Source organism: Heliangelus exortis, chromosome 2, assembly GCF_036169615.1.
Source record: "Heliangelus exortis chromosome 2, bHelExo1.hap1, whole genome shotgun sequence".
Classification (NCBI taxonomy): Eukaryota; Metazoa; Chordata; class Aves; order Apodiformes; family Trochilidae; genus Heliangelus; species Heliangelus exortis.
Window position 1 is genome coordinate 7,016,677 of NC_092423.1, and position 27,970 is coordinate 7,044,646.

The 27,970-nt window shown below is 39.4% G+C and overlaps 1 protein-coding gene across 8 annotated transcripts in view; it reads right to left on the reverse strand.

Moving 5' to 3' along the window:
• The window catches only part of XYLB (xylulokinase), an 82,377-nt gene extending 56,824 nt beyond the window's left edge, over nucleotides 1–25,553 (reverse strand). For 2 of the 8 annotated variants that reach the window (XR_011724125.1, XR_011724124.1), the window contains exons 1-14: nucleotides 25,366–25,536; nucleotides 23,312–23,394; nucleotides 22,364–22,433; nucleotides 20,904–20,984; nucleotides 19,411–19,497; nucleotides 18,090–18,218; nucleotides 16,925–16,990; nucleotides 14,556–14,628; nucleotides 8,371–8,489; nucleotides 7,104–7,185; nucleotides 6,065–6,105; nucleotides 5,535–5,650; nucleotides 2,993–3,108; nucleotides 702–775 (exon numbers count right to left, since the gene is read on the reverse strand). Coding sequence is in view for 6 of the 8 variants with exons in the window: in XM_071734654.1 (XP_071590755.1) it covers nucleotides 702–775; nucleotides 2,993–3,108; nucleotides 5,535–5,650; nucleotides 6,065–6,105; nucleotides 7,104–7,185; nucleotides 8,371–8,489; nucleotides 14,556–14,628; nucleotides 16,925–16,990; nucleotides 18,090–18,218; nucleotides 19,411–19,497; nucleotides 20,904–20,984; nucleotides 22,364–22,433; nucleotides 23,312–23,394; nucleotides 25,366–25,410 (1,182 nt within the window). In the remaining 2 variants the exon portion in view is untranslated. Of the gene's footprint in view, nucleotides 1–701; nucleotides 776–2,992; nucleotides 3,109–5,534; nucleotides 5,651–6,064; nucleotides 6,106–7,103; nucleotides 7,186–8,370; nucleotides 8,490–14,555; nucleotides 14,629–16,924; nucleotides 16,991–18,089; nucleotides 18,219–19,410; nucleotides 19,498–20,903; nucleotides 20,985–21,943; nucleotides 21,978–22,363; nucleotides 22,434–23,311; nucleotides 23,395–25,365 lie in introns of all 8 variants that reach the window. The other 6 variants (XM_071734658.1, XM_071734654.1, XM_071734655.1 and 3 more) reach the window with 6 other exon arrangements.
• Between the last annotated feature and the right edge of the window lie 2,417 nt (nucleotides 25,554–27,970).

Below are 27,970 nucleotides of genomic sequence, written 5' to 3' on the forward strand. Positions count from 1 at the left end.
CAAGATAGTATCAATCTCTGTTCACCCAGGTGAGGTCTAATCGACTTGGAGTCATGACTGCTCAGACATCTGTTGAGTTTCAGTGCAACCCAGAAAGTCAGACATTTAAATAGCATCCATTCCTCCAAAGAAAAAAATTTAAGAACTTTCCATAACATAATTTCTATTTTAATTCCAATTGGACTTGAGCCTGTGTTTATTTGCATACCACTATGTAGCTTGTAGGTTACTCCAAAATGTTTGCTTTACACACATATTTAGGGCAAGACATATATATATCAAATATAACATATATATAACATCATAGCCCAAAGTTTCAACACATCCTTATCTGTGTGTCTGAAATTGAGAAGATGGGGTCCAAGCCATGGAAGTTTACTAAGCTCTCAATAAGATTTAAGTCAATCCTGTTTCAAAACCAGTGTTAGTTTCAGTAAATCCACATTTTCCAAAAAAGGAAATATTTCCTGAAAAAAATACCATATAAGTTCTAGATAACACTTTGCACTGTAGCTACTCTAAAGCTACAGACCAAATACTTCCTTATGAAGAGCATCCCAGGGATCTATAGCAATAAATGAAACCTGAAAGCAACCATCTCGTACACACACACAAGAAAAAAAAAAATTGCAAATATTTCAAGCCTTGAAAGTACTCCTGCACTGCTTCAAGGTTTGAGATGTTAACTAGATGAATACTACCTTTTCATTGTTTCTGTTGAATCTGTGAATCCCAACTGCTTCAGGAGTAATTTCCATCACATCAAAGTAGAAACCTGCATCAAGAAACATTAAAGACAAACATGTTTGCTTCTAGCCCAAAGCTGGAATCTTATTTCAGCGCACAGCTAGAATGATAATAAATGTTTATCATGTATTTGGAAAGACATTTGAGCCACCACACAGCCTGTTTCTTAAGTAACTTCAGTCCAGACAACTATCAAATTTAAATACTTCCAGTTTACACAAATGTGGATCTTAAGAGTATCTGGCTCTAGGCATCCAACAATATAATGAACAACAAGACTGCAAAAGTGAGCACATCCACCAGAACACACACACATGCAAGTAAGAGGTAATATATAACACATCTTCAGAAATAGTTTCAGTAGGTCATAAACAAGGGTGGGGAAAAATTTTTTTAAAAAAAGGTAAGTCAGTAAAGAAGAGCACAGGAATACAGGAACACTTCATGCACTGGATTAGATTTCATTAACTTGTAAGGGAACATCAGATATTTAAAATCATGAGCAGAGCTGGTCTCTGAATAGTTATGAGAACTGAAGGAATGCAGTAATGCTTTGTAGACAGCTAGAAAAAAGCATGAAAGAGATTTCTTTTGTGTTGATGGCAAGATGGGTTGTTCAGAAAAAATATTCAAGAAGGGAGACAAAAAAGAAAATGAGGACAGAAAACCAGAACAGAATAGCTAAAAAATTAAGTAGAATTTCTAAGACCTTAGAACAAGAATATGCTTCCCTAGGAGCCTTAGGATTATTAGCCAGAAGAGAAAAATAAAAATAGTATTGTGCTTTCAGCACACATGGTTAAATATTCTGAAAAGCTGTCAGCATGCAAGACTGTGGCTTAAAGATGTTCCGGGCCCTGCCAGGGGATATATATTACAAAATTTCCTTTCTGACCATGCTGACATCTTGAATCTGACAAAGGAGGTCTGATTAACCTTCTCAGGTACTTCCCAGACACAACAGGACCCTCATCTCTTCACCACTCCTCCTTCTCTATTTGCTGCCCTCCTATTACTCTCATTACCCCAAACTTTCTTACCCTAGCAGCTGCCCCTCCAAACTCCCAAACCTCCCCAGGAACATCTTGTCACACAACAGCGAGAGCAGGGAACAAGTGATAAAAAGGAGATTATCTAACCAGTTAATTCCTTGCTTTTCTTCCCTCGGGAACTCAGATTATCCAAGCACACAGAGCACAGCTTTCACAAAACACTTATTTTATATGGGATTGAGATATCCAAGTGAATATACTAAAATACAAGTTCTAAAAGTTTCAGGCACTGTCCTGCTATCCCTTAAATCAGTAATTTCATCAACTTCCAATATTTTTAATACTTTCTAAAGTGGCTGACTTTTGGGTTTTGGAATAACTTCTTCCCATTTTCTGAAAACACCTGAGTGGATTTGTGCTCTAGTGAAAAGAGACTCCTGGTCATTTTAATACCCCACAGGTACTTTATCTAGAGATAGAATTTGACAGAGCTTCTAAAAATTAAATCAGTGCTAACCTCACAGTCTCAAGAAACCATAAATTCACTTTCCTAGGGAGTGAAGTCTGTTATAGTTCAAATATATACATTTAGAATTTTGCTACCTACAATTCTTTGCATTAATTTAATTCATATCTATTCACATTAATTATGTTTTGTTTCAAATAGCATAATGTGGGGAAAAACAAGGTTGAAATGACTGTGTGAAATATATTGGGGAAAATGCAGTAAATCTAGATACTCCTTTATACTGCTATTTTGTTCACATGCACTGTGCATGATTCTAGTTTAATGTTAAGAGATCAAAATTACTGAAGAATTAGAAAAAAATAGTTACTTAACTCACTTAAGTGAGTTACTTAAGTTACTTAAGTTACTTAAGTGAGTTACTTAAGAGTTACTTAACTCACTTCATTTGAGACTTCAGCAAAAAAATAAACAAAGTTTAATGAAAGCCTCATTAAGAAATGACTAGTTTTAAACATTATACAGCTAAGATGTTACAAACACCTTTTAAATGATCAAAAGAGCTCCACAAGTATCATTTTCTTATTTAGTGAATATTGAAGAAAAACACCATCATGACACTTAGCCTGCCAAAAGTGCATTTCTAATTACACATTAGGAATTTACCTTGCTCTAGTTAACTTAATTCTTGGCTTTTATCACCAACCATTTAAAAAACAGGTACAACCTCCCCAAAATTAAGTATCTAAGCAAACCCTGGAACTCCCAGCCCTGCTAAGGCTCATACCCAAGTTTCCATTGTTTCCTGCAGCAGTGGATGACAAAGCTTTGGAGAATTCATCCCAGGAGCCTGAAGAGCAATCATCTCTGATCTTCTCTCTCATCAGGGAGCCATTCTTAAAACTGAAACACACACAAAAATGCCATATGCATTTTCCAAAACATTTGACTCTAGATTTTTAAAGCAATTTGTTGTTTTCCCCCAGTATTGGAGTTTATTGTATCAGCTGAATACAGCTGGACAAGCTAAAAGATTCAATCACTTCTTCATTATGTAAAGAGATGGAGAGGGAGAAAACTAGATAAGAGAAAACAAATATGAGCTGAGAAATGCAGTGCAGAGATGCTGGTGTACATCTCTCCAGTGTGTCAGCTTAGATCCAGTCTGGCAGGATTTGCTAAATTCAGGCTCTCTGAACGGCTGAGACATCTCCTAGGGTTCCACACACAGGAGTTGCTGCCCACTGCCCAGCTGCCTATGGTTATGGTTATGGTTGTGTTGGTTATGGTTAAGTTGGAGCTCCAGGAGCTCAAATCACTGGAGAACACACAGGGCACATGGATGGAGCAGCAGGAGCTCTGATCCTGTTAGCCCTGGGGAGGGTCCTGTGAAGCTGCACAATGCGCTCCCTCCCATGAAGGGCTTCACCCAGTCTGCCTGCACCCACGCTCCAAGATTAATAGCTGCTTTTGGAATACCTACAGATCAACCTGGTAACTACATTAGAGAGAGGCATTCTGGGCTGTGGGTGCAGAGGTGGGGCTACCAAGTGTTGTCAGAAGTGCTCTGGCACAGCACTGAAAAACTCGCTCTGAGATGACTTTGCAAGGAGAGACAAGAGTGACTCCACACTGCAGTCATTATTTCATGAGTATGGTAACAGTGTGGAGCCAGCTTGGGTCCAAAAAGACTTATGCTGTCTAGCTCCATGCCAGGATCTGGCAAAGGAAAGCACCACAGCTGCATCTCCACAGTTCTGGTCCAGACCCAGTAAATCATGCTGTAAAATATGCATCTGTTCAGTGTTTATGGTTTTATGGTCTTCACAGCCTTTATGCAGTCACCTCCTTTGCCTCCTCTGTGAATATAACACTCCTTCAAAGTGCTGCAGCATTGGAGTAGGACCCAAAGGAAAGCAGTTTGAATACTTTCCATCATGGAATTATCAGAGCAACTCAGCGGGAAAGCCACAGAAATATCCAGAAAGAGGCAAGGAAATTTCTGAACTCAGCTGCAGCAGCTGAAGTTACTCAGGTTTTCTGTACAAGTATTCTGCTTGGTAGCTCAGGCACTCTTTTTTCTACTAACCCAAGTCCCTTATTAATTCCATTATTTTATTAGAAAGGGTATTAGTGCAAAAGGGGCAGTGTTAGGGCAGAAATGGGTAGGCAGAGGAAACAGGATCTCTTATCTACATGGTACACAAACATCTTGTGTTCTGCAAGGCAGGTTTGCCCTTCTGCACAGGTTAAGCTGCATTAAAAAATGGCAGTATAACAGTTCAGAAAAATATCTCAGCATCTCCTTTCCTACTCTCAAGATTGTTTATATAGCTCTCTCACACAGCAAGTGGGAAAAATATTGCAGAAAATGAGAAACTTGAATTCAAAACTTAAAAAAACCAACCAAGCAAACAAACAAAAAAAAACCTGCTGGGAAATCATGCAATGAAACTCAGTAACCTGCAACTGACATCATGTTTTTGAGCTCAACTCCATGAACACTGTTGCCACTGTCACCTCAGAACCCCATTACTGTACAAGTCAGATTCAACATCATAGTTAAAAGGCACATTAGGGCTTTGCTGATTTTTTGAGTCACAACCACTTACAGTCCAGGGGACTTAAGACACAAAATTTATCATAACATTACTTGTAAACATTTGCCTAAATACTATGACCCATTTTGGAAACATCTTCCTAAATACAGTTACTCAGTGAGAGAAAACATAACTTCAGGTCATCTCCCCACCTACTTGGCTGGCAAGGGAACAAACAATTCCTGAATCACACCAGCCAAAAGGTACCACAAGTACCATTCTCTCAGATGGGCTTTTTGAGAGCTCAGTATTTATACATGCACAGCCTAATACATCCCTGAAGAGCACTGATTGTAATCCTCTGTGGAAAGGGAATCTTCACCTGCCCCATTATGTCCCCTCTGGACCACTAGCAGAGCACAGAAGTTATGAAGCCTGGTCAAGCTTCTGACACTTCATATTACTGTATTTCAGAAGATTCTTATTCCTGTACATTAAATGTGTAACCTCAGATTACACATAGTGAACTGGCTCTATGTATACATAAAAATAATTTCAGCTTTTTCTTGCCATGAGAATTTATCCTTCACAACTCTGCAGTTTCAGTTGCTCTGATTAGATAATAGGGATGCTACAGCATTGCTGCAACTGTTTCAGCACCAGACTGCTATACATACAGAATGCTGAATGTTCTATTCATTATCATTTTGCAAAAGAAATCAAAAAACACTAACGAAGAGAAAGAAATATGTTATTGATCCCAGATGTACAAAAAAAAAATTATATTACCATAAAAGTGCCATAAATGTTTGAGAATCAACAGGATTGCAGAGGATGTGACCTTCTAAGGCAGGACTTGGTTCTTGGATCCACAGGAACAATGTGTCACTTGTGCCAAGGCTAATCTGGAGGGAGTGGGGGGGAAATAATTAAAGTGTTATCACAATGTGCATGGAAAGCAATACAGAAATTAAATTAAAACCATTTGTTATTACCACTAATTGTTTTTAAATTACACATTAAGTCAATTGAATTCATGTTGAAGCTAACTCTGACTTCTGTTGTCAGGCCAGTGAAATGCATAGGAGATGGAGGCTCAGGTTTCAGTGCCTGGAGCACTGGTTAAAAAGTCACAAGAGTTTACTTAAAATCTTTCAGGCAGCTTACAAATTGATAGAAATAAAGCAACTGTGAATTCAGCATACAGGAAAAAAAAAACTAGCAGATAAATTCAACTGATAGCATACAGCTACTTTACATTTCATATGTTTCAGTTATTTGGAAACAAGGACAGATTCTGGAAGTATGTTTTGACTTACTGCAATATCTCCTTCTTGAAGTCTCATCCCTGCCAGGGATGCTGAAAACAAAGAATAAGAATACCAGATGAAAATTTCCTCTTTTTACTCAGCTATAGCACATTGCACGAGACATCACAAGACATCACATTCACCACCTCAAAGCACAATATAAATGGCAAATATGTTCATGAAAGCCTTGGCCTATACACTGCAAAAAGATGGGCAAAGCATTTGGGTGAGGGAGTGATTTTTAACAGAATCAAAATGGTGAAGACAAAAGACCACAGAACCACATAATTCTCTAATATTCAGGTTTTAAATGTAGCAGGCCCTTACTCAACAACATACTTTAAAGGAGAAACACTCCCCCTTACATCGGGCTACATGCAGATCCTATTGGACTAAGCTGGATTTGAGCCTAGAAAGAAACTGGAATTTTGTGAAATGCAGAATTTAATCATCTTGCAAAATATGAATATACCATGATGAAGCTTTCATCTTGATTCCATCCTGCATATGCTACTGTAATACGGGTGAGTACTTTATTTTCACAGTCTTGAGAAACAAGACGACTTTTTTCTACACTGAAACAACCTCCAGGGTGTCAAAAACTGACCCTAAATAAATACCTTTCCTTATACTGAGATCTATCAGTCTGATAAATTTGACAGCTCTAATTTTTAGGGAACCCTGTGAGGCTTTTTGTTTGAAATGATACAGCAGCAATTTTTAAATTCATATTTTCTAAGTTAAAACATTAGTTCATAGTAAGGATAACTTCTTAGGGGCAGGCAAACCAAAACTGAAGTGATCACAAACCAAATGAAGTCTCTTCTATTACAAGGCAGAAGAGAATTCATTTGTCATACCCAGCTTATCCAAGATGTCTATACCTCAGAAGAACCAGTGATGGAAGCTGTTGGAAAAAGGTATTAATGCTGATAAATATGATACTTTTTCACTGTATAGGGAGCATCTGAGAATCGATAAGATTGATTTAGAATTTTAGTACATACAAAATCATATTCATGGAATCTCATACGTTTAATCATCTCACCTGGATTGTCTCCTGTAAATGCTACTATTTTACAGTCTGGGCTAAACCCATAACGCTGACTGTAATATGGAGAAATGGGCCCCTAAGGGAAGAAAGAAAGAGAGAGGAAAAAAAAGCTCAAAAAAACGGAAAGTTATCTTGCAATGTATGACACGTAACATGGAACTGAAAAACCCCAAAGCAGCTGTAATAATACTGTCTGTGTATTTAAGGTGTGAGTTAAAGATTGTGCACCTAATTTTTTTGTTGGTGAGAACTTCTTAATACTCTCACAATACAGATTGTGAAATAGGTTAAATAAATAGTAAGATTTTAGCTTCGGGTCTCACTCCAGTTATTTGTACCAAGTAACCAACACATACATCTATTTTGCACACATACATAAATATTAATGCATAGAAATTATAAAATTCAATGCAAACACAGAGAAAACACAACATTAATATACATCACAACATCAAATGCTGGAATATGACCCTTATTATTTTAGGGGTCAAGAACTGTATTCTTTTAAACCACAATTGAGAGACAGAAGAAATACAGAAGAAAATTACATGTAAAAAACACAAGGACATCCAAAATGGCTTTTTGTATGTTCATCTCCATGACAGCTCAGCACTGAATTCAGTGCTGATCCAGTCATGGGGATCTACACTTTCTTACATGTGCAACAGCTAAAGCAAAAGCTCTTTTTGTGCCTGGTAGTACGACTAAATTAATTTACTCTAAGAGATGTGCAGCTTGATTTGATTTCACCATTATGCTACATGAACTGAGGAGCTTTAAATATCCCAAATTATTCACAAAGATTACCCAATTATCTCTACAACAGTTTAAAGCAAGGTCCCTGTCAAGAAATGCAAATGTTGGGTTCTGTTTCTGCAGCAATAAATCCTCTGCACAGCTCTGCAGTGACCAGGTGCTCGTGGACATGAGGCAGGGACCAAGATTCTTGACTTCTAAGATTCTTGTCACTGGAGCCTCGACCAAAATTCTCATCATCATAGCCCAGGACATGCAAGAATCCAAGTTGATCAGTGATGAAAGCTCAGACAGACAGTAGCTACCAGCTTTCAAAATGCCTGTTTCTGCTCTGGCATAAACAATTACAACACACCTGGAAATATTACATCAAGCAGGGTAGCTCTGAGGATAACTGCAGACATAATTCACACACACTCACATGCACTCCAAGGAAGTACAATTAGCAGAACTCTAAACACAAAGCTTTATCTGGTGCTTGGAGCTCTTCTAGGCATGTACATACCAGGATTGAATGGGATGGTACAGGGCATCCTAGCTTCTCCTCTAATCCAGGTGCACAAGCATCAAGACAGGACACTGACCATGCCTTTTCCCAAATCTGCAGCAAGTTCATACCAGAACCTGCAAGGAAAAAAAACAAAGAAAAGAACCAATAAACCAAACAGGTAGATATCATTAAACACTGGACAGTACTGCATCAGGAAATTCCACCCTGCTACAGGCAAAAGAAAAGTTATGGATGCATATTTTACATTCAGTGAGAATGTTTATGGGCCTTCTATGCAAGAAAAGGATACTGATGGTTCAGCCTCTGGATAAATTTCACTATACATTTCAGTTATTCCCAAATTAAGAGCAAAATTAAGAACATTGATGCTTCCCCATTTAGTTCTCCCTAAATCTTCCATCTTAGGCAAGACTTAACTGCAACTATCTGAAGGTGATGCAGCAATGTCACTGGAAGAGATGCTGTGCTTACCTGAGACCTATCAAGGAAGAAATCTCCCTCTGGCTGGCAAGGCTTTACACTGCTCCTACCTTTGAGACTGCCCAAACTTTTTCCATATCAGTGTTACCTTCTTCAGAGATTTAAAAAAAAAAAACAAACCAAACCAAACAAAACCAAACCAAAAAAACAGCTTAGATGTAAACCTCCAAGAAAACCAAGAGGTCAAATTTTAAAATGCAGCTTTTAATTTTGAGGCTAGTTTGGAGAGTCCAGCTTTGAATATCAAACTGTCCTGGTTTGGGCCAGGATAAAGGTGGTTTTCTGTCTTGTACTTTTGCTTTTAGCTAAGTCTCTTGTAAGTAGTTGCACTTGCTGAAATTATCAGCAAGTTTCTCAGACAGTGTGTGTTTCTAGGACTGATAACACTTGATGTTTATAGTTACTGCTAGAGACTGGTGTGCAGAGCCAAGGACACTGCTCAGCTCTGAGGAAAACATAAAGAGGTCCCACCTGCATCCCTCCTTTGGGGAGGAACAGACAAGATAGATGCCAGAATTGACCAAACAGAGTATTCCATCCCATATACATCATCCTCAGTATAAATTTGAGGGATCACAAGGGCCAAGCCATTGATTTCCAGCTTCCGGCTGCCTGCCCTTCCTGCCTTTCCTGCTTCCCTTCCTTCACCCGGCATCCTGGAAGGATCCCATCCGTTTGCCTGCCTGTGCTCCTGATCTGTGCCAGCCCTTATCTGTGTGTTCCTGCCTCCAGTTCCCAACTGCTGCTGACTCCAGGAGTCCAGCCTGGACTTTCCCAGGGCTGCCCTGCAGCCTCGGTAGTGACGTGAGAGCTATTGGGGGAAAGGGGGGAGGAATGTGGTATCCATTTTCTTGTATATTTGTATATATTTAGTAATTTTTCCTATTTATCATTACTATTTCATTAAAGTTGTGTAGTTTAGTTTCCAACCCATAAGTCTCTCTCCCTTATTCTCTCTCCTTTCTTATCAGAGAGGAGAGAGAGATTAACAGAGAGCGTCTGTTACTCGGTTTAATTGCCAGGCCAGTGTTAAACCCTGACAGATTTATACACAAACTCATGATTTTCAGAAATGCTGAACAGCCCAGCTGAAATCTATATAACATACCGAGCACTCCACATCCCTTGCTTATGTTACTATGATGCTTTTAATTGCACATTTCATTGAGCCTGAAAATCTGTATGTGTTTCTGGTTAGTACCATTCAGGGACGTATCAGTCTTATTCTAGATTAATATTTTCATTTCAAAGGCTGTTTAGCCCACAACTTACTTATCTCAGAAACACAGCCACATTCTCAGCTGAGTACAGTGGAAAACCTGAAATTTAGTTAAATTCAATACATCTTTAAACTTTTTAAAACAACAAGGTGGTGAAGTTGACCTGACTTGCAGTATCTGTGGAATAAGACTATGTTTGCACTGCTGGGACACAGAGGAAGAGAAGGGATGAAGCCAGCACATCCCAAGGCTCTAACAGTGCTTTAATTCTGAAGAAGGAGACGTGCCTGCACCACACTACACAAGGAAACACTATGGATGGTCATGAATAAAAGCCCTATCAACTCCCAGTATCCTTTTCCACATAGGCTTAATAATGAGTTTAATAACATTCATAAATAAAGTACCTATTTGTGCAGTCCAATCCTAAGCACCATCAGCAAGGTCTGGACCTGGTGCTTCATAAAGTGTTGTGAGCAGAAAGTGTTGCACACTACAGCTGAGACACTGGGATAACCCAAGCCAAACAGTAGGATGTTTGGATTATACTTAACATTAATAAAAAACAGGATCAAATTTAGTAAAATCAATCAATCAGTCCTATTTCAGGCAAATTACACATACTTGACAAATTATGCACTGGTTGCTCTGGCCTATGATGCAAACACACAGGAATCTGATAGATAACAAAGTGCAACACATCTCCCACTGGCAAAAGGTGCATTTCCTTTTTCTGCTACCAAAATCACTACCACCCACAGAAAAGGCAAGATATGCTCCAGCTTCTTTCAGTTCCCTAGTCTTAAATCTGGCCACCTCCTCCTTCCAAGGGTAAACTGAGTCCTTCCAGGGTAAACTGAGCACAACAGTAGAGGATGCGAGAGCCTCCCAAGCTCTCGGGCATAACAAGGCTTTCTACCAGGAAATATGTTTTCCTGGAAAAGTCTCTAATTTAAAAGGCCAGCGGCCCCTTTGCTAGATTAAATTAAGCAGTGAGCAACAGAAATATTAAATATACAGGAATTTTACTAGAGAAAGGTTACTTGCTGTTTTCTGGGGTTTTTTGAATAAAATTTCTCCCCCCTGCACACCTACAGAACCATTCAACCAGTATCCTCCAATGCAGTTTGGCAGGATGTAAGGACAGCCTCCAATCTTTTCTGCACAAACCAGGAAAACCCACTAACCTTTATAACCTTTATTATATAAATTATATCCAAATTTATATTAAACAGAAATAACACTTCAGTTTTAAATATACTTGCACAAAGATTTTAATATGCCCTGAGAAAAGAAAGATAAGCCAATTTACCCCAACCTTACAAAGTCATTTAAAAGATGTGAAAGAACTATTTTATAAGAACCATTAATCTATTGGCCTGGATTCATCCTAGCCAGCTGTGGACATGAAAATCTCTAGCCAGTAGAAAATAAAACCAGAGCTGAATGCTCTCTGGAACCACTTTTCTTTTTCCTTTGATTATACACGGAGTGATGCACAGCAAGTTCCTAACTCAAGCACCTCTGGTCACGATCTGCACTGCTAGGTTTAACATATCAAATAAGTAATAAACTGAAAGCTAAGGGGAAAAAAAAAACCAACATAACAACACAAAAAAATCAAAGTCAGCAAGGCAGCCCTTTGACTTGTCACTCCACATGGATACCTCAGCAGCAATGAAGGTCAATAAGCCAAGGCCATGGTCCAGCAAGGACTGAAGAAGGGGTCAATATGTGGATAAACAGGAGTCAGTATTCCACTGCAAGCATCACTGACTTGTAACATAAAATGACCAGGAACACAAGTGGGACTTGCTAATATTTACTACAAATACAAAAATGTGCCTCAGCACTGTGGGGAAAACACAATAACAACACAGGACAAACTCATTGCAAAGACCAAGCAATGCAGACTTGAATTAATCAACAAACTATTACCAATATTTGCAGACATTTATAAAAAGAGTTATGTGCCCTGGCAGAGCAGCTCTCTGGGTTGCCTTTTCAGTGAGTCAAAATCCTGAGCAGTTTAAGTCTGCTGACACCACACAAGCTGCATTAGGAGTAAATTCTGCCCCCCGTGCTTCCTTTTGAAAAGGTTTCAGTTCAAAGCATTCTCGTTTGATAGAACAACAAAAACAAGTATGCTAAGCTATGGTTTGCCTAAGGCTCTCTGAAAAGCATTTCAAAAGATAAAGCTTCTCCAGGTCAAAAGCTGAATAGCTGTTCTTTAAGGTATCTTCTAAAAGAAACAATGCCTCAAGTGTTCAAGTTGTTTAGGTCCCAAATGTATCTTACTTTTAACATCTGCACAATATAAATGAAAATCATTCTTCAATCCACCAGAAAGTAATTTGATTTTTTTTTTTTTAAATCAATCACCCAGGGTGCTCAGCCATTCATGAGGAGTGATTTGAACCTTCTGAGATTGTACCTTTAAAAGGAAAAATAAAATCCTGAAACTGAATAGCACATTTCCTACAATAACCTGCAAATTTGGAGAGATAAGTTATTGTGTGGAGCTAAATAATTTGACAGGGTCTTTTAAAGACGATATGACCTGAAGTTAAACCTACAGAAATGAAGAATAGGTCTATTATCTGAACAGTATTTTGAGATGCATTTTAAACTCCAATATAGAGGTGCAATGTAAAAGATCAAGTGAATTGCAAGAAATCATAAATGACAGGAAAACAAGTTTTTCAGCTGGATCCAAATAACTGCTGCATACATTATAATTATATTTTATTACTAGAATTAGAATTCTCTCTCATTATGTTAACAGAAGAAAGGAATGAACAGGACAAAATATAGCTTACAATGGAAAAAAATCTTTTGTCTTGTAAAGAGCAGTACAACATCCTGCTTAGTGCTCTTATCTTTTTTCACACAAAGATTTAATAATCTTACATGCTCTGAACAGCAGATAACATTTATTCAAGTTCTGTAAATATCCAGAGGTGTAACAGAACAGGCTCTTCTAGAGCTGTTTAAAAGATGCAATACATTTTCTAAGAAACTGAAACAAATTTTCATTTTCTTAAGTTTCAAATGTTTTGGCTTTCAATCAAACACAGAGATTTTCATGTTCTGAAATCGAGGAAGTGCAGCTTTCTCTCACTTGCTGCCAAGTAGAAAAGACAGACCTAACATTACAAAAAAACTGAACAAACAGAAAAACAAACAACAAAAAAAGTCAAGATTTGGTGTTAATGCCTAGAATTAAAATTAATAATCAACATTATTTCTCTATCAGAAAAAGTACCTTGAAGATCTCTCCCTCTGAAATGCAATGGAGTTAATTCTGGGTTGTTGAAGTTCTCAGTGCCTACTGAGGAGCAAAGTGCAAATCTCCCAAGAGTTATGGTTGCCAATAATACACAAAAAAATAAAATTCAGCTGTGAAAACACATAGCTAACAGGACAGGACCAGAAGATAAATGTAATAATTTCTCAACTGCTGTGAAATAAGCATGGATTGCCTTGCAATTTCTAAGGTCTCAAGTATAACTGGGAGATCTGATATTGAATAAGTTGTCCATTAGCTAAAATTGAGGTATCTTGCTTTTTCCTACGAGCTTTGATGGAACAACAGAGGTGGAAAAATGAGATGGTCTTAATATATGGGTGTCAACTATAGCTCTGTAATGCAAAAATTCCTTTGAGAGCCTTGTTATCTAACCTTTCAGCTCTGAAATATGTCTTCTTAGTTTCAGAGCAGGAATCAAAAATGCAGTTTAGAAGTAACAGCAAAGCTCCCAGGAAAATTGTTTCCTTTGTAATTGCCATTTTAAATTGCCATTTAAAAGCTGGATAACTGAGATAACACACAACAGAAAAGAGAGACACCAGTCTTGTCACTTTTTTGTCTTTGTTATGATGAATAGAAAGATACTGAATGTTACTTTTTTTTTTTTTTTTTTTTACACTGGGTTTATGATTTCTTTTGCTGGGTTTATGCTTTTCCTTTGGTTCATTTTGAAAAGACATTTCTGTTGCAGATCTATACTCCAGTTAGGTAGGGGAAAAAAAAAAAAAAAAAAAAAAAAAATCACAATATACAACTTCTTCACATCCTGTGCAAGTCAGAGCTAAACCAGCAAAACCAAAGAACAAATATCAGACCTATGAAATCAAGCTAAAAAAGCCAGAGCTTTTTTATACTTTTAAATAGATACCTCAACATTCTTTTATACACCAGAAAGTAATGAAAAAAGGTACAATTTCATTTGGAATATTTTCTGAGGAACCATTTTGTAAAAACAGGAACCATACAATAGTGGAGATAAATAAGCATCCCTGATAGCACTCTCAAGACTATCAACAAATTGAAAGGAGTATCTTAGCTTAAAACCTAATCTTACTGTCATGAAAGTTGAAGGACTGAAAATAAAGAGCAGAGACCTTGTCCCCCTTCAGTGTAAGGTGAAAGGAACATTTCCATGTTGAGTGGTTACTACAAGAAAAGCCCACACTTACCATCACTGTAATCGATGGGCGCATACGCTCCTAGGAAAAGGGAAGCTGCAAAACTGCTAACCAAAGAGATTCTCTGAAAGGAAAGGTATAAGATAGTGAATTCCATCAGCATCCACTTCAAATAAAGTAAACGATTAAGTAACTTGAAGCAGTAAATGTTAATAGATGCTTAATGTTAGGCATAGAAAGCACACAAAAATACACTTAGGATTTTTCAGGTCTACCCAAGTAAAACAGCAGATATCAGTAACCTCATGGTAAAAGCAGTTAATAGTTTTGCATTCTGAAACATGCAAAATGCACCCATATATCAGCATATTCTATGTTATCGTGAACTAATTCACAACTTCAGTCTATCACAGGACCTCATTTCAAGAAAAAACACTATGGAAAAAAAAAAAAATCAAAAATAAACAACTGCATGTTGACAGCAGGGGAAATACACCAGGCAACCCAGAGCACAGGTCTGTAAGCTTTCTGGCAGCTCTGGCAAGGCTCTGATAGCACCTTTACTTGAACCCTTACCTTCCTCCCAGCTGAGACCCCAGACCTCCCAGAAGTTACTCCCAGGAGCTGGAAATAATCACCTTTGCACTGAATCACTACTTGCAGCTCTGTCTCAGGGTGGGTTCCAACAATGCATAAAATCCAGCTATAGGGCTTCTAGTCCTGGCCCCAAAATGCCCTGGCCACATGACATGATGCACTGATCCCCACATACTCACCTCCACTACAGATTTGTCAGAAAAACTACCAAGTTAATGAGCTGCCCCCAAGCTTTCCACAGGATCAAGTCTTATCTGTTCCTGAGAAGCTGGCATAAAAGCTGACAAAAATTCCTTATTGTGTGCTCTGACTAATTCAGAAAAAATATGTTTGTCAGGAATTAATCAAAATCAAAGCTTTACTGGTGGAAATATGCCAGCAGTGACAGATTATTTTTTTTTATTAATGATCACAAAACCCTGCTCCACACAGCATTCAGAGACAGACTACAGCCAGAGCTCTAAAAGGTGGTTAAGGTGGGCAGGAAACTTAATGATGCACTTGCTCTTCATGCATCTCTCCCCAAGAATATATCACATTGTGCTTAGATAACCAAGGCCTACCTTCTGTGGTGCCCCAATGGGCACTAGCTGCCTGAAATGGAAGGAAAAGGATGAAGTTAAGCTGTGAATCCACCAGTGTAGCAAGCTGACCCAGAGAAGGAAAAACATCCACCTTCCACCTCACTGAGACTACCAAGCTGCTGGAGTACTTGCTGAGGGTCCCCAAGAGCAACTCTGACACAGAGATATTTTGCTCTTCAACATATCTTGCCCATCCTTTATTGTTAAAGGTGCCATCACTGCATCCATCCCTCAAAGTCTGAGCTTGGTCTGACTGGTTCACAATTCCACAGACCCACTTCCCCTCCACTAATGAATTTTTGTCCAAATTCAGTCTTAAGCTTATGACCATTCTGTTTCATATCATCACTCACTAGCATAAAGATTATAGAACATGTACTTAGAAGGAAAAAAAAAATGCAGGAAAAAAATAGCAGGATTGTCCCACAAAATACAGAGTCAGCTTTGCAACTCACTTCCCCCAAGGGATTTTAAAAGCCACAAAAAAGTCATGATCAATACTATCAAAAACTGCAGTAATACAAAACTGCAAGCAGCCTGACTTCACTGGTCTGGATGTTTGGCACATTCTAATCCAAGGACAGGACCCCTTCCCTTATTTGCATCACATTTGCATGGAGTTTTCACCTTGCTTCAAACCAGGGGGTTTCAGTCACAGCTAGATGCAGACTCAACAATCTATACCAATAATGGAATTGCAAACTGATTTCTGAAAATTAAAAAACAGAAGGAAACCAACTATACAAAGCAATTAATTTGTAATAATAGAATCAAAGTAACTGCTCAAGGCAAAAAGTATGGGAAAAAGTCTAAAATCAATTGCAGGCTTTTTGCTACACACATCCACATGGATGCCACCTTTTTATGGCAGAACAACCATATTTTTGAATACAAATGTCTAGTTCTAAGTGTGAACTCTGTGCTGAATAACCCACTTGTGTTTGTAATGCTGTACATACATTCAACTGAAAGTCTGTTTTTTCAAAACTTCTTCCACAAAACTGAAATGCAATGGATATCACCCACTGTGATAAATGAAACATTCAAGACAGAACTGTTGCCAGATATTTATCTGTCCAATGACAAAGAATTTTTAAAAATCAAGTTTACAGTATTAATCTTAAAACCAAAAGCAGAATCAAAATCCTCTTTAGCAACAAAAGTATGACAGCCCCACAAAATTACTTTCACAATATTTTCAACTTTGTTTTCCAATAAGTGTATTGAAGTTGTTCCAACCTCAGTTTGCATGTAGACCTCAGGATTCTGGCTGTAAATCTTTGCTATCTGGTTTCCTGTAAAACGCTGAAAAAGAAATGCAAATGCTTAGAAACACAAACCCTAAATGGAGTCAATAATCATTAACTCTGTGTAATGAGTTCAGTACATTGCACTTTGGATATTTAATTTGCCTGATGCATGATGAAAGTCAGTGCACAGCAGGCAATCTGCACTAAACAGGCTATAACACATAGTCTCATTACGAGAATTTTGCTCACCTTTTGAAAAAAAAAAAAAAAGTATGTGGAAAAGCATTACTATCCATAATTTACATTTCAGAAATGACACTTCAATGGAATGAATCACACTTATTCTGTGCACAGGAAACAGCACAACTCAAACAATGTCTTCAAATCATTGAAAAGGTTCAGACTACCCAACACAAGTACCTCTCCAAGGCAGGTGAATTGGGAGGAAAGCAGGCAGCTTCATACTCAAAGGAGCAACTCCAGCACAGGTTTATAATACTTGTAAGAATAATTACTTTTCATCCATGCATTATACCAAATAGCAAAAAACTTTTTCACATTGAAACCTTAACCTTTAGCAAGTTAAAAATAAACTGGTAAACAAAGTCTGATTTCAACACTGGCCATTGGACAATGATTGGAGTACAGAGTCAGCAGTTTGGGAGGTTAGAGCTTTATTCTGTTGAACAAATAGCAGACAGGTGCAGCCCTGCTCCCAGTCCATAACTCATTGTCACAGCTCTGAGAGAAGGAAGTGCCAGGAAGAGGAGACAAGTGACAGAGGACTCTCTGAGAGCATCCCAGACTTCTAAAACTCTCTTCTCTCAGGTCATCCCAATGAAAATGTTGCTGCAGGGGAGCTCCCAGGGCAGAACCTGTCCCTGAGACTGTAAGGATGGCCATTAAACATTGTCTTTCAGAACCAAATGCAACAGCTCACCCCAGATGCTTCCGGCAGCAAAATTTTTAGGGTTTGCTTAATTTCATTTTAAATTTCCACATCTTCTCCTGTGAGGCTACTGCACAGCACAGTATCATTGGAGTTTATTCAAAAACTCTTTCAAGGATAATGTCAGATCACTTGGTACCACTGTGATGGCAGAATTTTTGCTCTTATAAGACTGCTGGGGACTCATTTCCCACCCATTCCTCACCTCATAGGCTCGAGAACCTGTCAGGCTTGCGAGCTGCTGTGCCCCCCCAACAGCTTTCTCCAGAGCACTGCACTGGGAAGCTGTGCTAGAATCCATCCAGATGGGGCTGTTACTGACAGAAAAACAAGCCTGCAACAAAATATATTCCTTGTTAGTAAGGGTGATCCCTAAGAAGCCTCTGCTAGGAAGCAGCAGTACCACTACCTATGTATCAGCTCAGAGTTCATCTCCCTGAGGTGCCTCCTGGTCTCCTCTCAGTGATTACAGGAAAGTGGATACTTAGGCAGCATGCTGGTGAAAATTTTAACCCCAACTTTATACCAGAGGGAAGCAAGAGGCTTCTCCTGTTACTTGAGGAAAACTCCAGCATGTGTATTTCACATACACTGCAGTGCATCTCAGTACACTCCTTTGGTAGCCAAAGCCCTGGGCCCTTTTATGCAAGTTTAGCTGCACTTCTCAGGTCTTTCCAGAGCTCTACTGACTGGCATTACCATTTGGAAATGCAACTGAGGCTTAGTACATTACCAGAGAGCATTTAAATTCCATTTCCATTAACTTTGCACAGATAATACACCTCCAAAATGAATCATTTAACAGATCAGTAGCACAAATGTCTCCCTTTCAACATGCAACTATCCTTTCTGATCTCAAAAGAGGAAAGTTGATTCCTCTCTACTTTTCTTTTTAAACAAAAGTTTGGCAGGTTGATATTTAAAACTTACGAACCACACACAGTCACAAAATGTTAATATTCAATGATGCACTTGTTAGGAGTTGGAGTCCATGCAGCACCACACTTCAATCCTTTCACAGGTAAGTGTAAACTGGTCCTTTTCACACATCTATCCTTTCACAGGTAAGTGTAAACTGGTCCTTTTTTTTTTTTTTTTTTTAATATTATCTAATAAAATCAGAAACACTGAAAGGAAACTCGGGTACTATGATATTTTTCAGTGCCATTTTTTATTAATACATACATTAAAAAGTAAAATATATACGGGTAGTTTGCAATAATATTACTTTTTGATAATATTACATTTTGTAAAGGAACAAACAGGCTGTTACTCTGACACAAAAAGATTCTGGAATGCCTAGGGGCACCTGTGAGCTTTTAAAGCAGTATATACTCTTACTCAGCAGAAAAGGAAATGTCAAAAGCCCTGAAGCTGAAGGAATAACCACTGCATTTCACTTCATGCTACAGAAGCATGAAACTCAGCCAAACAAGAGGAAAGGTTGGCAAGGAGAAAATCTATGTGTAAGGATCCAAACAACCACTGTGGCAGCTCTGCCTTCAGAGCTCTTTTATGCTTGTTACCTTTAGTGACTGATGTAGAGGCAGTTCAGATGGGGCGTTCTTCAAAATGTGGCTGCTTCCTTTTTTCCAGTACACACTCCCATGTTGCTGTGGAAAGTAGAAAAACAGGAGCTGGAGATGCCCTCCCAAGCCACAAAGCTCATATCCTGATCTGAATTTCAAACTCCAAGGGACACCGAACTCCCTGCAAACTGGGACCATTAACAATCCACCTTCTCAAATCAAGTGCTTCCTCAGACTTAAGACTGAGCAAAGCATATACAAAAACAAAAAAGCGTAGGAGTCAAGAAACAATGATTATTCTGAACTATAGCAACTTCTAGTGGGAACTACTATTACACTGCTAATAGCATTAGATACTTCTTTGAGGGCTCTCTGAGCTGCAGACAGAGCTTCACAGCCCAGGCTCTTAGTTCTGTGCTATTCCAGCCCAGCTTTCAGTCACATCTCTGCACCAGTCACCACCCACACCCTGCATAATACTGGGAAGGTTTTTTAAGCTCCATCTCTCACATGGCTTCCTCAAGCCAGACCTCCCTAATGGCACACCTGCATGGGAGGGCACCCCCATGGGGGTTATGCACCATTTGGAGGTATAACCTTGACAACTTGACAAAGAAGAGGTAAAATAAAGGGAATATAGTCTGGAAATACCCTGCCTTTTTTCACTTGAGTAAGCTGATGTTACTCAGCAGTCCCTAATTTCTCTTCCACTGAAGAGTTCCTAGCTGAGCCTTGATATCAGCTGTGATATTCAGACACTTGCTCAGACTTCCAACTGAAATCGATGAAACAAAGAGATGAAAGCAATAGTTTTGAGAAATTATCAAGATGAATAACCTAAACATCATGTGTCAGAATTAGTTATTGCTTTGGTGCTGTCTGTTGGTAATATGGTCTGTTAAAAAGTTAGTGAAGACTTCCATGTTTCACCAGAGTGACTGGTGAATAGAAATTTATAAATCTCAGGGGAAAAAAGGCATTATGCACTACAGGCTAAATCAAGGCAGCATTTCTAAGACTCAGCATCTTGTTTTTGTTGTTCCTAGGCAGATCTCTACCCCTCGAAACAAAAATCCTCAACAGGATGCTACTGTGCCTTTAGCAAACTGAGCTCCTCACTATTGTTTCTACCCCATTTCCACCTGAATATGCTGAAATTCAGCATCCCTCCAGTCATTTCAGATTCTGTATGTAGAAAGGATTTAAATAACAAGAAACTAGTTGTGCACTATACTGATCCAAACAGCTGCATTGGAAACCTCATCCTCCACTCCCATGACTTTCAAGGGATTGCTTTATGTGCTTCAGGTTTTCAGTTCCCCTGAGAAATGTGTCTTTTAGTGGATGCTTATGTAGAATCTTTGGTCTCATTTGATGTCATTATGGTCTTCTGAAATAAATTATTGAAATTAAATTTATCACTATGCCTTATAATCTTTTGGGGAAATATAGTACGACTGATTTTTTTTTGTTGTTGTTTATAGACTAACCTGGCCAGCACCAGACAAAGCTCTGACTTGAGAGAAGTTAAAGCCTGAAGACTTCATCTTTTCCAAAATCATATCCAGAGCCTACAAGAACAAACAGAATCAAGAATTACTATAATGAGCTATCAAATTATGCATACTCACAATCTCTGGAATTAAACAGTAAATTCATGTCATCACTGATAAGAGTTCATTGGCTGATAATGAAAAATTAGCTAATGACTATGGACTTCTAAAGAAGCTGCATAAATTAATTTGCTAAGTAAAAGTCCATAAAAGGGAAGTTTAATCACAGAGGGAAAAGGAAAAAAGATCTTTAAAAAAGCTGAATCACAAAGACCCATTCCTTGAAATCTAAATAAGAGGCAAGAGTAAAAGAATTCCAGTTTATTAAAAATCCACTTTCAGGAGTGCCAAACACAAAGCAGCATTAGCTTTTTGTTATACTTTTGGAAACCTATGAAATCTTAATGGGGTGCACCCTGAACCCCATCCTACAACATGTAAGGCATCCTCAATACCACTGTCCCAGGGTCAGCTGAAAACTTCGGGGAGAATTCAAGTGAATTTTAGCACTTTAAGCACCTGAGTTAATTTTTTTCTTGCCATATTTTCCTCAAGCTTAAAAACAAAAGTTAACTTATCTTTACAAAGTCTCACTCAGATCAGCATTTCCCAGACTAGCTTGAAAAATGAACCTCAACATTTCCCAAGAAACATTTTATACCTATAACATCATATTCATTTACTAATGACAACGGTTCCATTAATTATGGTTCAAAAGACAAATGGCAAGCAAATTTACCAAATTTTTGTCAACTACTGTGGATCACCAGCTGGGAATTCTATGGCATTTCAAGTATCTTTATTCATACCACACTAGCAAGACAAATTTACATAGTATCATGTGAGAGCAAGTGTTGCAGAATCTGCAAGGAAGCAAGGAAGACCGGCTTTTAAAATAGAAAAAGATGCTGTATTCCAAAATAAATCCATTCAGAGTGAATGGGAATCACTAAATAAATAGCTCTTTAGATACTTACCAGTGGAGATATCACTTGGTTAGGAAAGCTTATTCTAAAAAAAAAAATACTGCAAGTAACCTGGATGCTACAAAAAAACAGAATTAAACCAGGCAAAGCGTTTTTGTGTATGAAACAAAAAGATGAGGAAGAAAAAAAAAAAGAGTAGTTTTTTTTTCAAATGAGCAAAAGTCAGGATTTATCACACACATAATGCCATAACAATTAGAAACAAACAAAAAACACCTCAAACATTAGTAACTTCCATTCTGTTGATAACATTAATATTTGCATACCGAAGACAAAGATTAACACTTAAAAGAAACAGAATACAAGCAAAATAACTATGTTGATCTGAATGATGAGTTTCACTATTAAATGGAATACATTTCCTTTTCAGTAACAGCAAGGAAGAAGTTGAACTGTTGAATTTGTTCATACCTTGACCCACATTAGCACAGGAGAAGTGACTGTCAGTCTGTCACTGTGAATATAGACTCCACCTTGAGTCCTACAGAAAAATGGTATTCTCTCTTGGTAAATTCAGCATTTTTTTCCCCACCAAGCAAAGTTTCTCAAGTTTATCAATAACCAAAGCGAGTTTGCAATGTTAAGAGCAAGGACATGATCAGTGTCTGAAACCTGAAAAAGCCATATCTTAGGAAGTGACATAAAAGACATAAAAAATTGACCCCATTGCAAATGAAATAATTTGCAATGAAAGACTCTGATCCTGAAGTAATATCTGTGATAGACTCCAATGCTGATACTGTTCAGTGGCTCCATATATTTCACAGTTATTTTAAAGTTTCCTGTCACCAATAGTGGCTTGGACCTAGAAGATGAAATCCAATTTCTGCTGTTAAACCATCAAGTAAATAAATGTACTTCATTGAAAGATGGAGAATGACATCTGTAAATTCTAGCATTCAGTTGAAGCAAACAAACACTGTGATCCTACATCTTATTGTGATATTTGGAACCACTGAAATTATCCCCGTTTGCCTGTTTAGGTCCCCCTCATGCAGTTTACTTGCTGTTATCTCAGTATTACACCCTGACATAAAAGCAGTGCTTACTTCTGTGTCCCAAAAAACCCTCCAGTTGTAGCCATTAGTCTGAAGTCCCAAAAGAAAACCATGAATTGGTGTATTTATACATAATACTTTGGGGAAAATTTTTCTTTTAATATATTTCCTGTTAGGAGTTCTTGCCATATCTACATACCAAGGAATGCAAGAACATATAGACCCTTGCCCAAACATGAACATGGCATTAATTTTTTCCGTGCCTCTACAATACCAAAGAGACTAAATAAGGCAACAACTCCCCACCCTGATCCCAAGTGTTCTAAATTATATTATACAAGTAAAATACAAAAAGCCTTACTTGAATTCCGGGAGATCTCTATCAAAATGAACATTATCCTCATAAATGACTCTCAGCTGTTCATCAATAGCAATGACTTTTAGCTGGAAGATGTAAAACAAAAACAGGATGTTAACAAAAAATTACAAAAATTAAATAGCATGTATGGCTCATTCATAATAATTCAATTCCCATACACAGAATGGGAAGGAAGATAACCCCAATGCACACAGCTCACTGAAAGTATGGGCACAACTTTACATAGCAACATATATATTTGTTTGCTTGTATTTGCCACTCACCCATCCCCAGTTTTCTGTCTCTTTAATCTCACAAGATCAAGATGCAGGCATACACTAAAACCAGGGAATTACAAGGTTTGTAGCTTGCAGCATGGTAATCAATTTTTCCAGTTTCTCCAAAGGATGTAGTATCTCAGATTAAAGATGCCATATTGTCTCTTTTGGTTTGGTTTTTAGCCAACTCTCCTTTTTTTGTCCCATCTTAAACTAACAGATCCTTAGAATACCTTGAAGATCTTCCCTGTAGCCCAAACAGTGAGTTAATCAAATGCTACAAGTCTGGCAAAGCTCAGAGGGCATTACACAAGTGTATTCTGAGGGAAAGCAACTTCCTTAGCAGGTAACTCCATAAAGCTGAGCTTCCTTATAAGCACAAACTGGAAGAGTACCACAACCTTTCCTCTTCATCCAAGTTGCCCTTGAACTGAAGAAAAACATTAACAGCCTAAAAAAGTGAGAAGGTAGCTCACATTCTGCATGTCATTCAACAAGGGGGAAGAGTGCAAACTGCTGGTAAATGAACAGACAAAACAACCTACAAAGACTAAGTCATCTCAAAGAGTTGCATTCAATTAACAAGACCACCCCTGTTTTAGCCATACTGATGTAGGGCCATGATTTATGCACCAGCACAACCCGTGACCAACTTAATGCCCTGCACTAGCTTAGAAATGGCTCTCACCCACTGCAGCTTCATTGGCTTTCTGCTTGCAGCATGGCCACTTAAAAACCAGTTGATCAACCTAACCTGGATGTGTCTTTTCAGGCTCCCAAACTTCAGCACAGCTGTAATGAAGTGATTTATGCTCTTACAGTTCTTATAAACACATTCAGGCTTATGCATAACTTGGGCCAAGTTTCTATTCGCAGCATGGTAATACCCCACTGTGCTGGCAAATCAAAATTTCAAGAGCATCCAGGTTCACAATCCTATCGATCATGATTATTACAAGGACACTGGAAATGCTGGATTCAGGTGCAAATCCCAGCTCCCAGTCTGCCTCATGCTGCAGGCAAAGGGTCTTCTGGTGAGTATGAGTGTAGAGAAGGGCCACAGCACTCCTTTCCGGGATTAAATGCATCCTGGCAGGACGGGGAAGCAGGACCTGATAGGACACACAACCTAGAGTGTCAGACAAGGCATGGGACAAACAGAAAGGGATGAAGGATACGCTTAGGCGGCTGAGGAGAAGGAGGGATGCGAACAGCCGGGCACAGGCAGTGCCGATGGCTTCACACAAGCATGAGGCTCTGGGAATTACTTTTCCTCAGCTCTAGCGGGCAGCTGAACCCTGGCCACGGAGCTCAGCGCAGCCTCCGGCCCGGCTGTAAACCAGGAAACCCGGCAGAACAAAACCGACACTGGGCGGAGGCAAAGAGACGGCGAGAGCTGCCAGAGGAGGAAGGCCCGATCCCCCCGCGCTGTGCGGACACGATGGAGGGAGGGACAGCCCGGACCTTGCCCCCCTTGCAGCTCCCCGAACCCCGGTGGGCGCAGCCGCCCGCACCCCGCTGGCTCCAGCACCCCTGAAGGCGGCTGTGGCACCGGGAGAGCCCCGCACAGAGCCAGCGGGAGCGGGAGCGGGAGCAGGAGCAGGAGCAGGAGCAGGAGCAGGAGCAGGAGCAGGAGCAGGAGCAGGAGCAGGAGCAGGAGCAGGAGCAGGAGGGCTGCTCCCCCCGAGGCTCCCTTCCCCACCGCGCTGCGCGCAGCCGCCGCGGGCCGAGGGATGGATGGAAAGGGAGAGGAGGGGCGGGGGGAGGTGTCGGCGGTACCTGCTGCGTGCTGAAGTCCCAGCCCAGGTAGCACGGAGCCGCCATGGCGTGGAGGGGCCCGGCCGGCCCTCACCCTTGCCCCGCAGCCGAGACAGGAGGGGAGGGGATGGGATGGCTCTGCAGGCCCGGCCTCCCCGGGAAGGAGCCGCCAGCCCGGCCCCGCGGAGCTAATGAGTGCTCGTTACCGGAGTTAATGAGTGCTCAGCTCGCAGGGAGCCGGCCCAGCGGGACTGACCCCTCATCCCTCACCCGGAGAGGCTTGGCGAGGGCTGCAGAGCCGGGAAGGGCTCAAGGCAGCAGCTGAGCATCAGTAACCCCGTGCTGATGTGTAGGATCAGGGTCCCACCGGTGTTCGGATAGGTGAGAAAACTCCACAGCAGCTGTAGAGGGACCGCCCGGTACACGGAACCGAAACAAAAACCCAGCAACTCCAAACTACAGCCCGAAGGAATTCACGGAATCCTAACACCCCTGGTTAGGTACCAGTCCTGTTGGGGTACCGCGCTCTGGTTTGCTCAGATGCGCTTCCATTGTGTTCCATGAAAAAATGCAGAATTGTTACTTTGGCTGAAGTTTGTTTGGGGTTTTGTTTGTTTGTTTGTTTGTTTGCTTGCTTTTTTAGGTTGGAAGGATTTAGGGAAGCTACAAGGTTTTGTATTACCTGATAAAGTAAGTGAGGTGGAAGTGCTTAATCAAATGAAGGCTCATCTGAAAGGCTTTCCTTCTGCAATCAAGACGTTCTCTGCAGAACCTTGATGCAGTCAAATAGGTTTTGCACGCCTGGGATCATAAACTGTTTTAACCATACAAATACTTAATCTGAAATGTCCTTTAAGTTATAAAATATTAATAATTTTTTTTCATATTCTGAACATTCCCAGTGATTTCTCAAAAATTTAATTCCCAGATGTTTAGACTTTTAAGATTTCTAGTTACTACTGCAAAGAAAAACCTTTAAAATATTAATCCTGCAGGCTTTAAACCTACAGTGTGAGCATTCTAAATACACTGACTTTTAATCCACATTACACCAGCTTTCAATACTCTGTGTTGTTAGTAACTACCTTAGAAATGTGACTACAAAAATCTTTTAAAAAGACAGTTTAAGTTAGTTTGGAAAATATTTACAATGTGGGAATTCCTTCAAATGCACAGAGTTGTTGGCCTGCATTCTAGAATCTAACCCTCCAAATTTATCTGTGTAAGTTGCAGGCAGGAAGCATCCCAATGAAGTAAGCCAAAGTACCAGCTCATTTAAAAATAAAGGTTTGTAGGACTGTCACCCGTTCATAGTTTGTCTTTTTTTAATCAGGTGGTCACCAGGTGGTGGGGAAAGTTTTGTGTTAGGAGCCCATGCTGGGTGGGCCTGCCCTGAACAAAGGTCCTACTTAACCACGGGCCTGTGATGGAAATAAGGTTTTTAAAATGTTACTAAGAACTCCTTCCTTGTGTAACTAACCAGACAACAACAAAAAAGGATCAAATAACACACAGAGGCTGTTTTGCCATTAATGCAGAACGGGGCTGGTGAGCCAAGGAGGGCTCTGCCCTTTCACTGGCTCCATAGTCCTCATGAACAAGTAAGGCTGAGGCTTGAAATGCTGCAATTCTCAAAATACAACTACACACAAAAACTGAAACTGAAGTCAGTTCCAAAGAAGACCATAGGAATAATAAATTACTTCAGAAAAAGAGAGATTAGTGGATTTTATTTTATTTAAGGAGGCATTGGTTAGTAGAAACAACAGTAAATTAATAAATAAATCAATCTTTGGAGGATGTAAGAATCAATTATATTTATCAGCAGTCAGATCAGAACAATAGTACTTTGCTTTAAATAACACAGAAAACTTGAGAATAAACCCCATGTTATTGATTTTAAATCAGGAGTAAGGGTGCAAGACAATCATTCAGGAGAACCCACTCAAGGACAGAATGGAAATGCTTCTGTTGCTTGTCTCAGTTTTCATGTTTTTCTGGAGAAAAGTTTGGAGAATCATTGCTTTAACCAGTCATTCTGTTGCCCATCCTTCCATCAAAGCAGTGTTCTCTCAAATGTGGTTGTTTGCATATGGAAAATGTACACTGTTGCTCTTCCTTAAAGTTCATACAGGCAGATACCACAACCATCAAAAATGTTTTTGAAAGCAAACAAGGTTTAGCTGTACAGTTATCAGTGAAGCTGCAGTCAATGTACTTGTGATCCTTTAACACTGACAAATCCAGAACTTCCAGAGGGGATGGACAAAATGCTGTTTGAATTGAAATGTCACAGCTGATGATTAACAGCTGGAGGCTGAGCACAGATGAATCACTCAAGACACACAGAGCAGGATAAAGGGAAAAGTGAGTTTATTCCCCTTTTCCTATTAACTAGTTTCTGACCTGACAGAGAAAAAATACTTCCATGCTCTGCCAGGCCCTTGGCTGTTTTGATAAGTTATAATTAGTATGCCAATTAAGCTTCTTTTTTTCTTCCCCCACTGTCAAGTTAACTTCAACTGCACAATTGTTTCAATTCATTGCAAAGCATAAATTATTTTGATTGTACACCATATTCTTACATAAGGAGATCATTTACCTTTTACTCTCACTTTGAGTATCA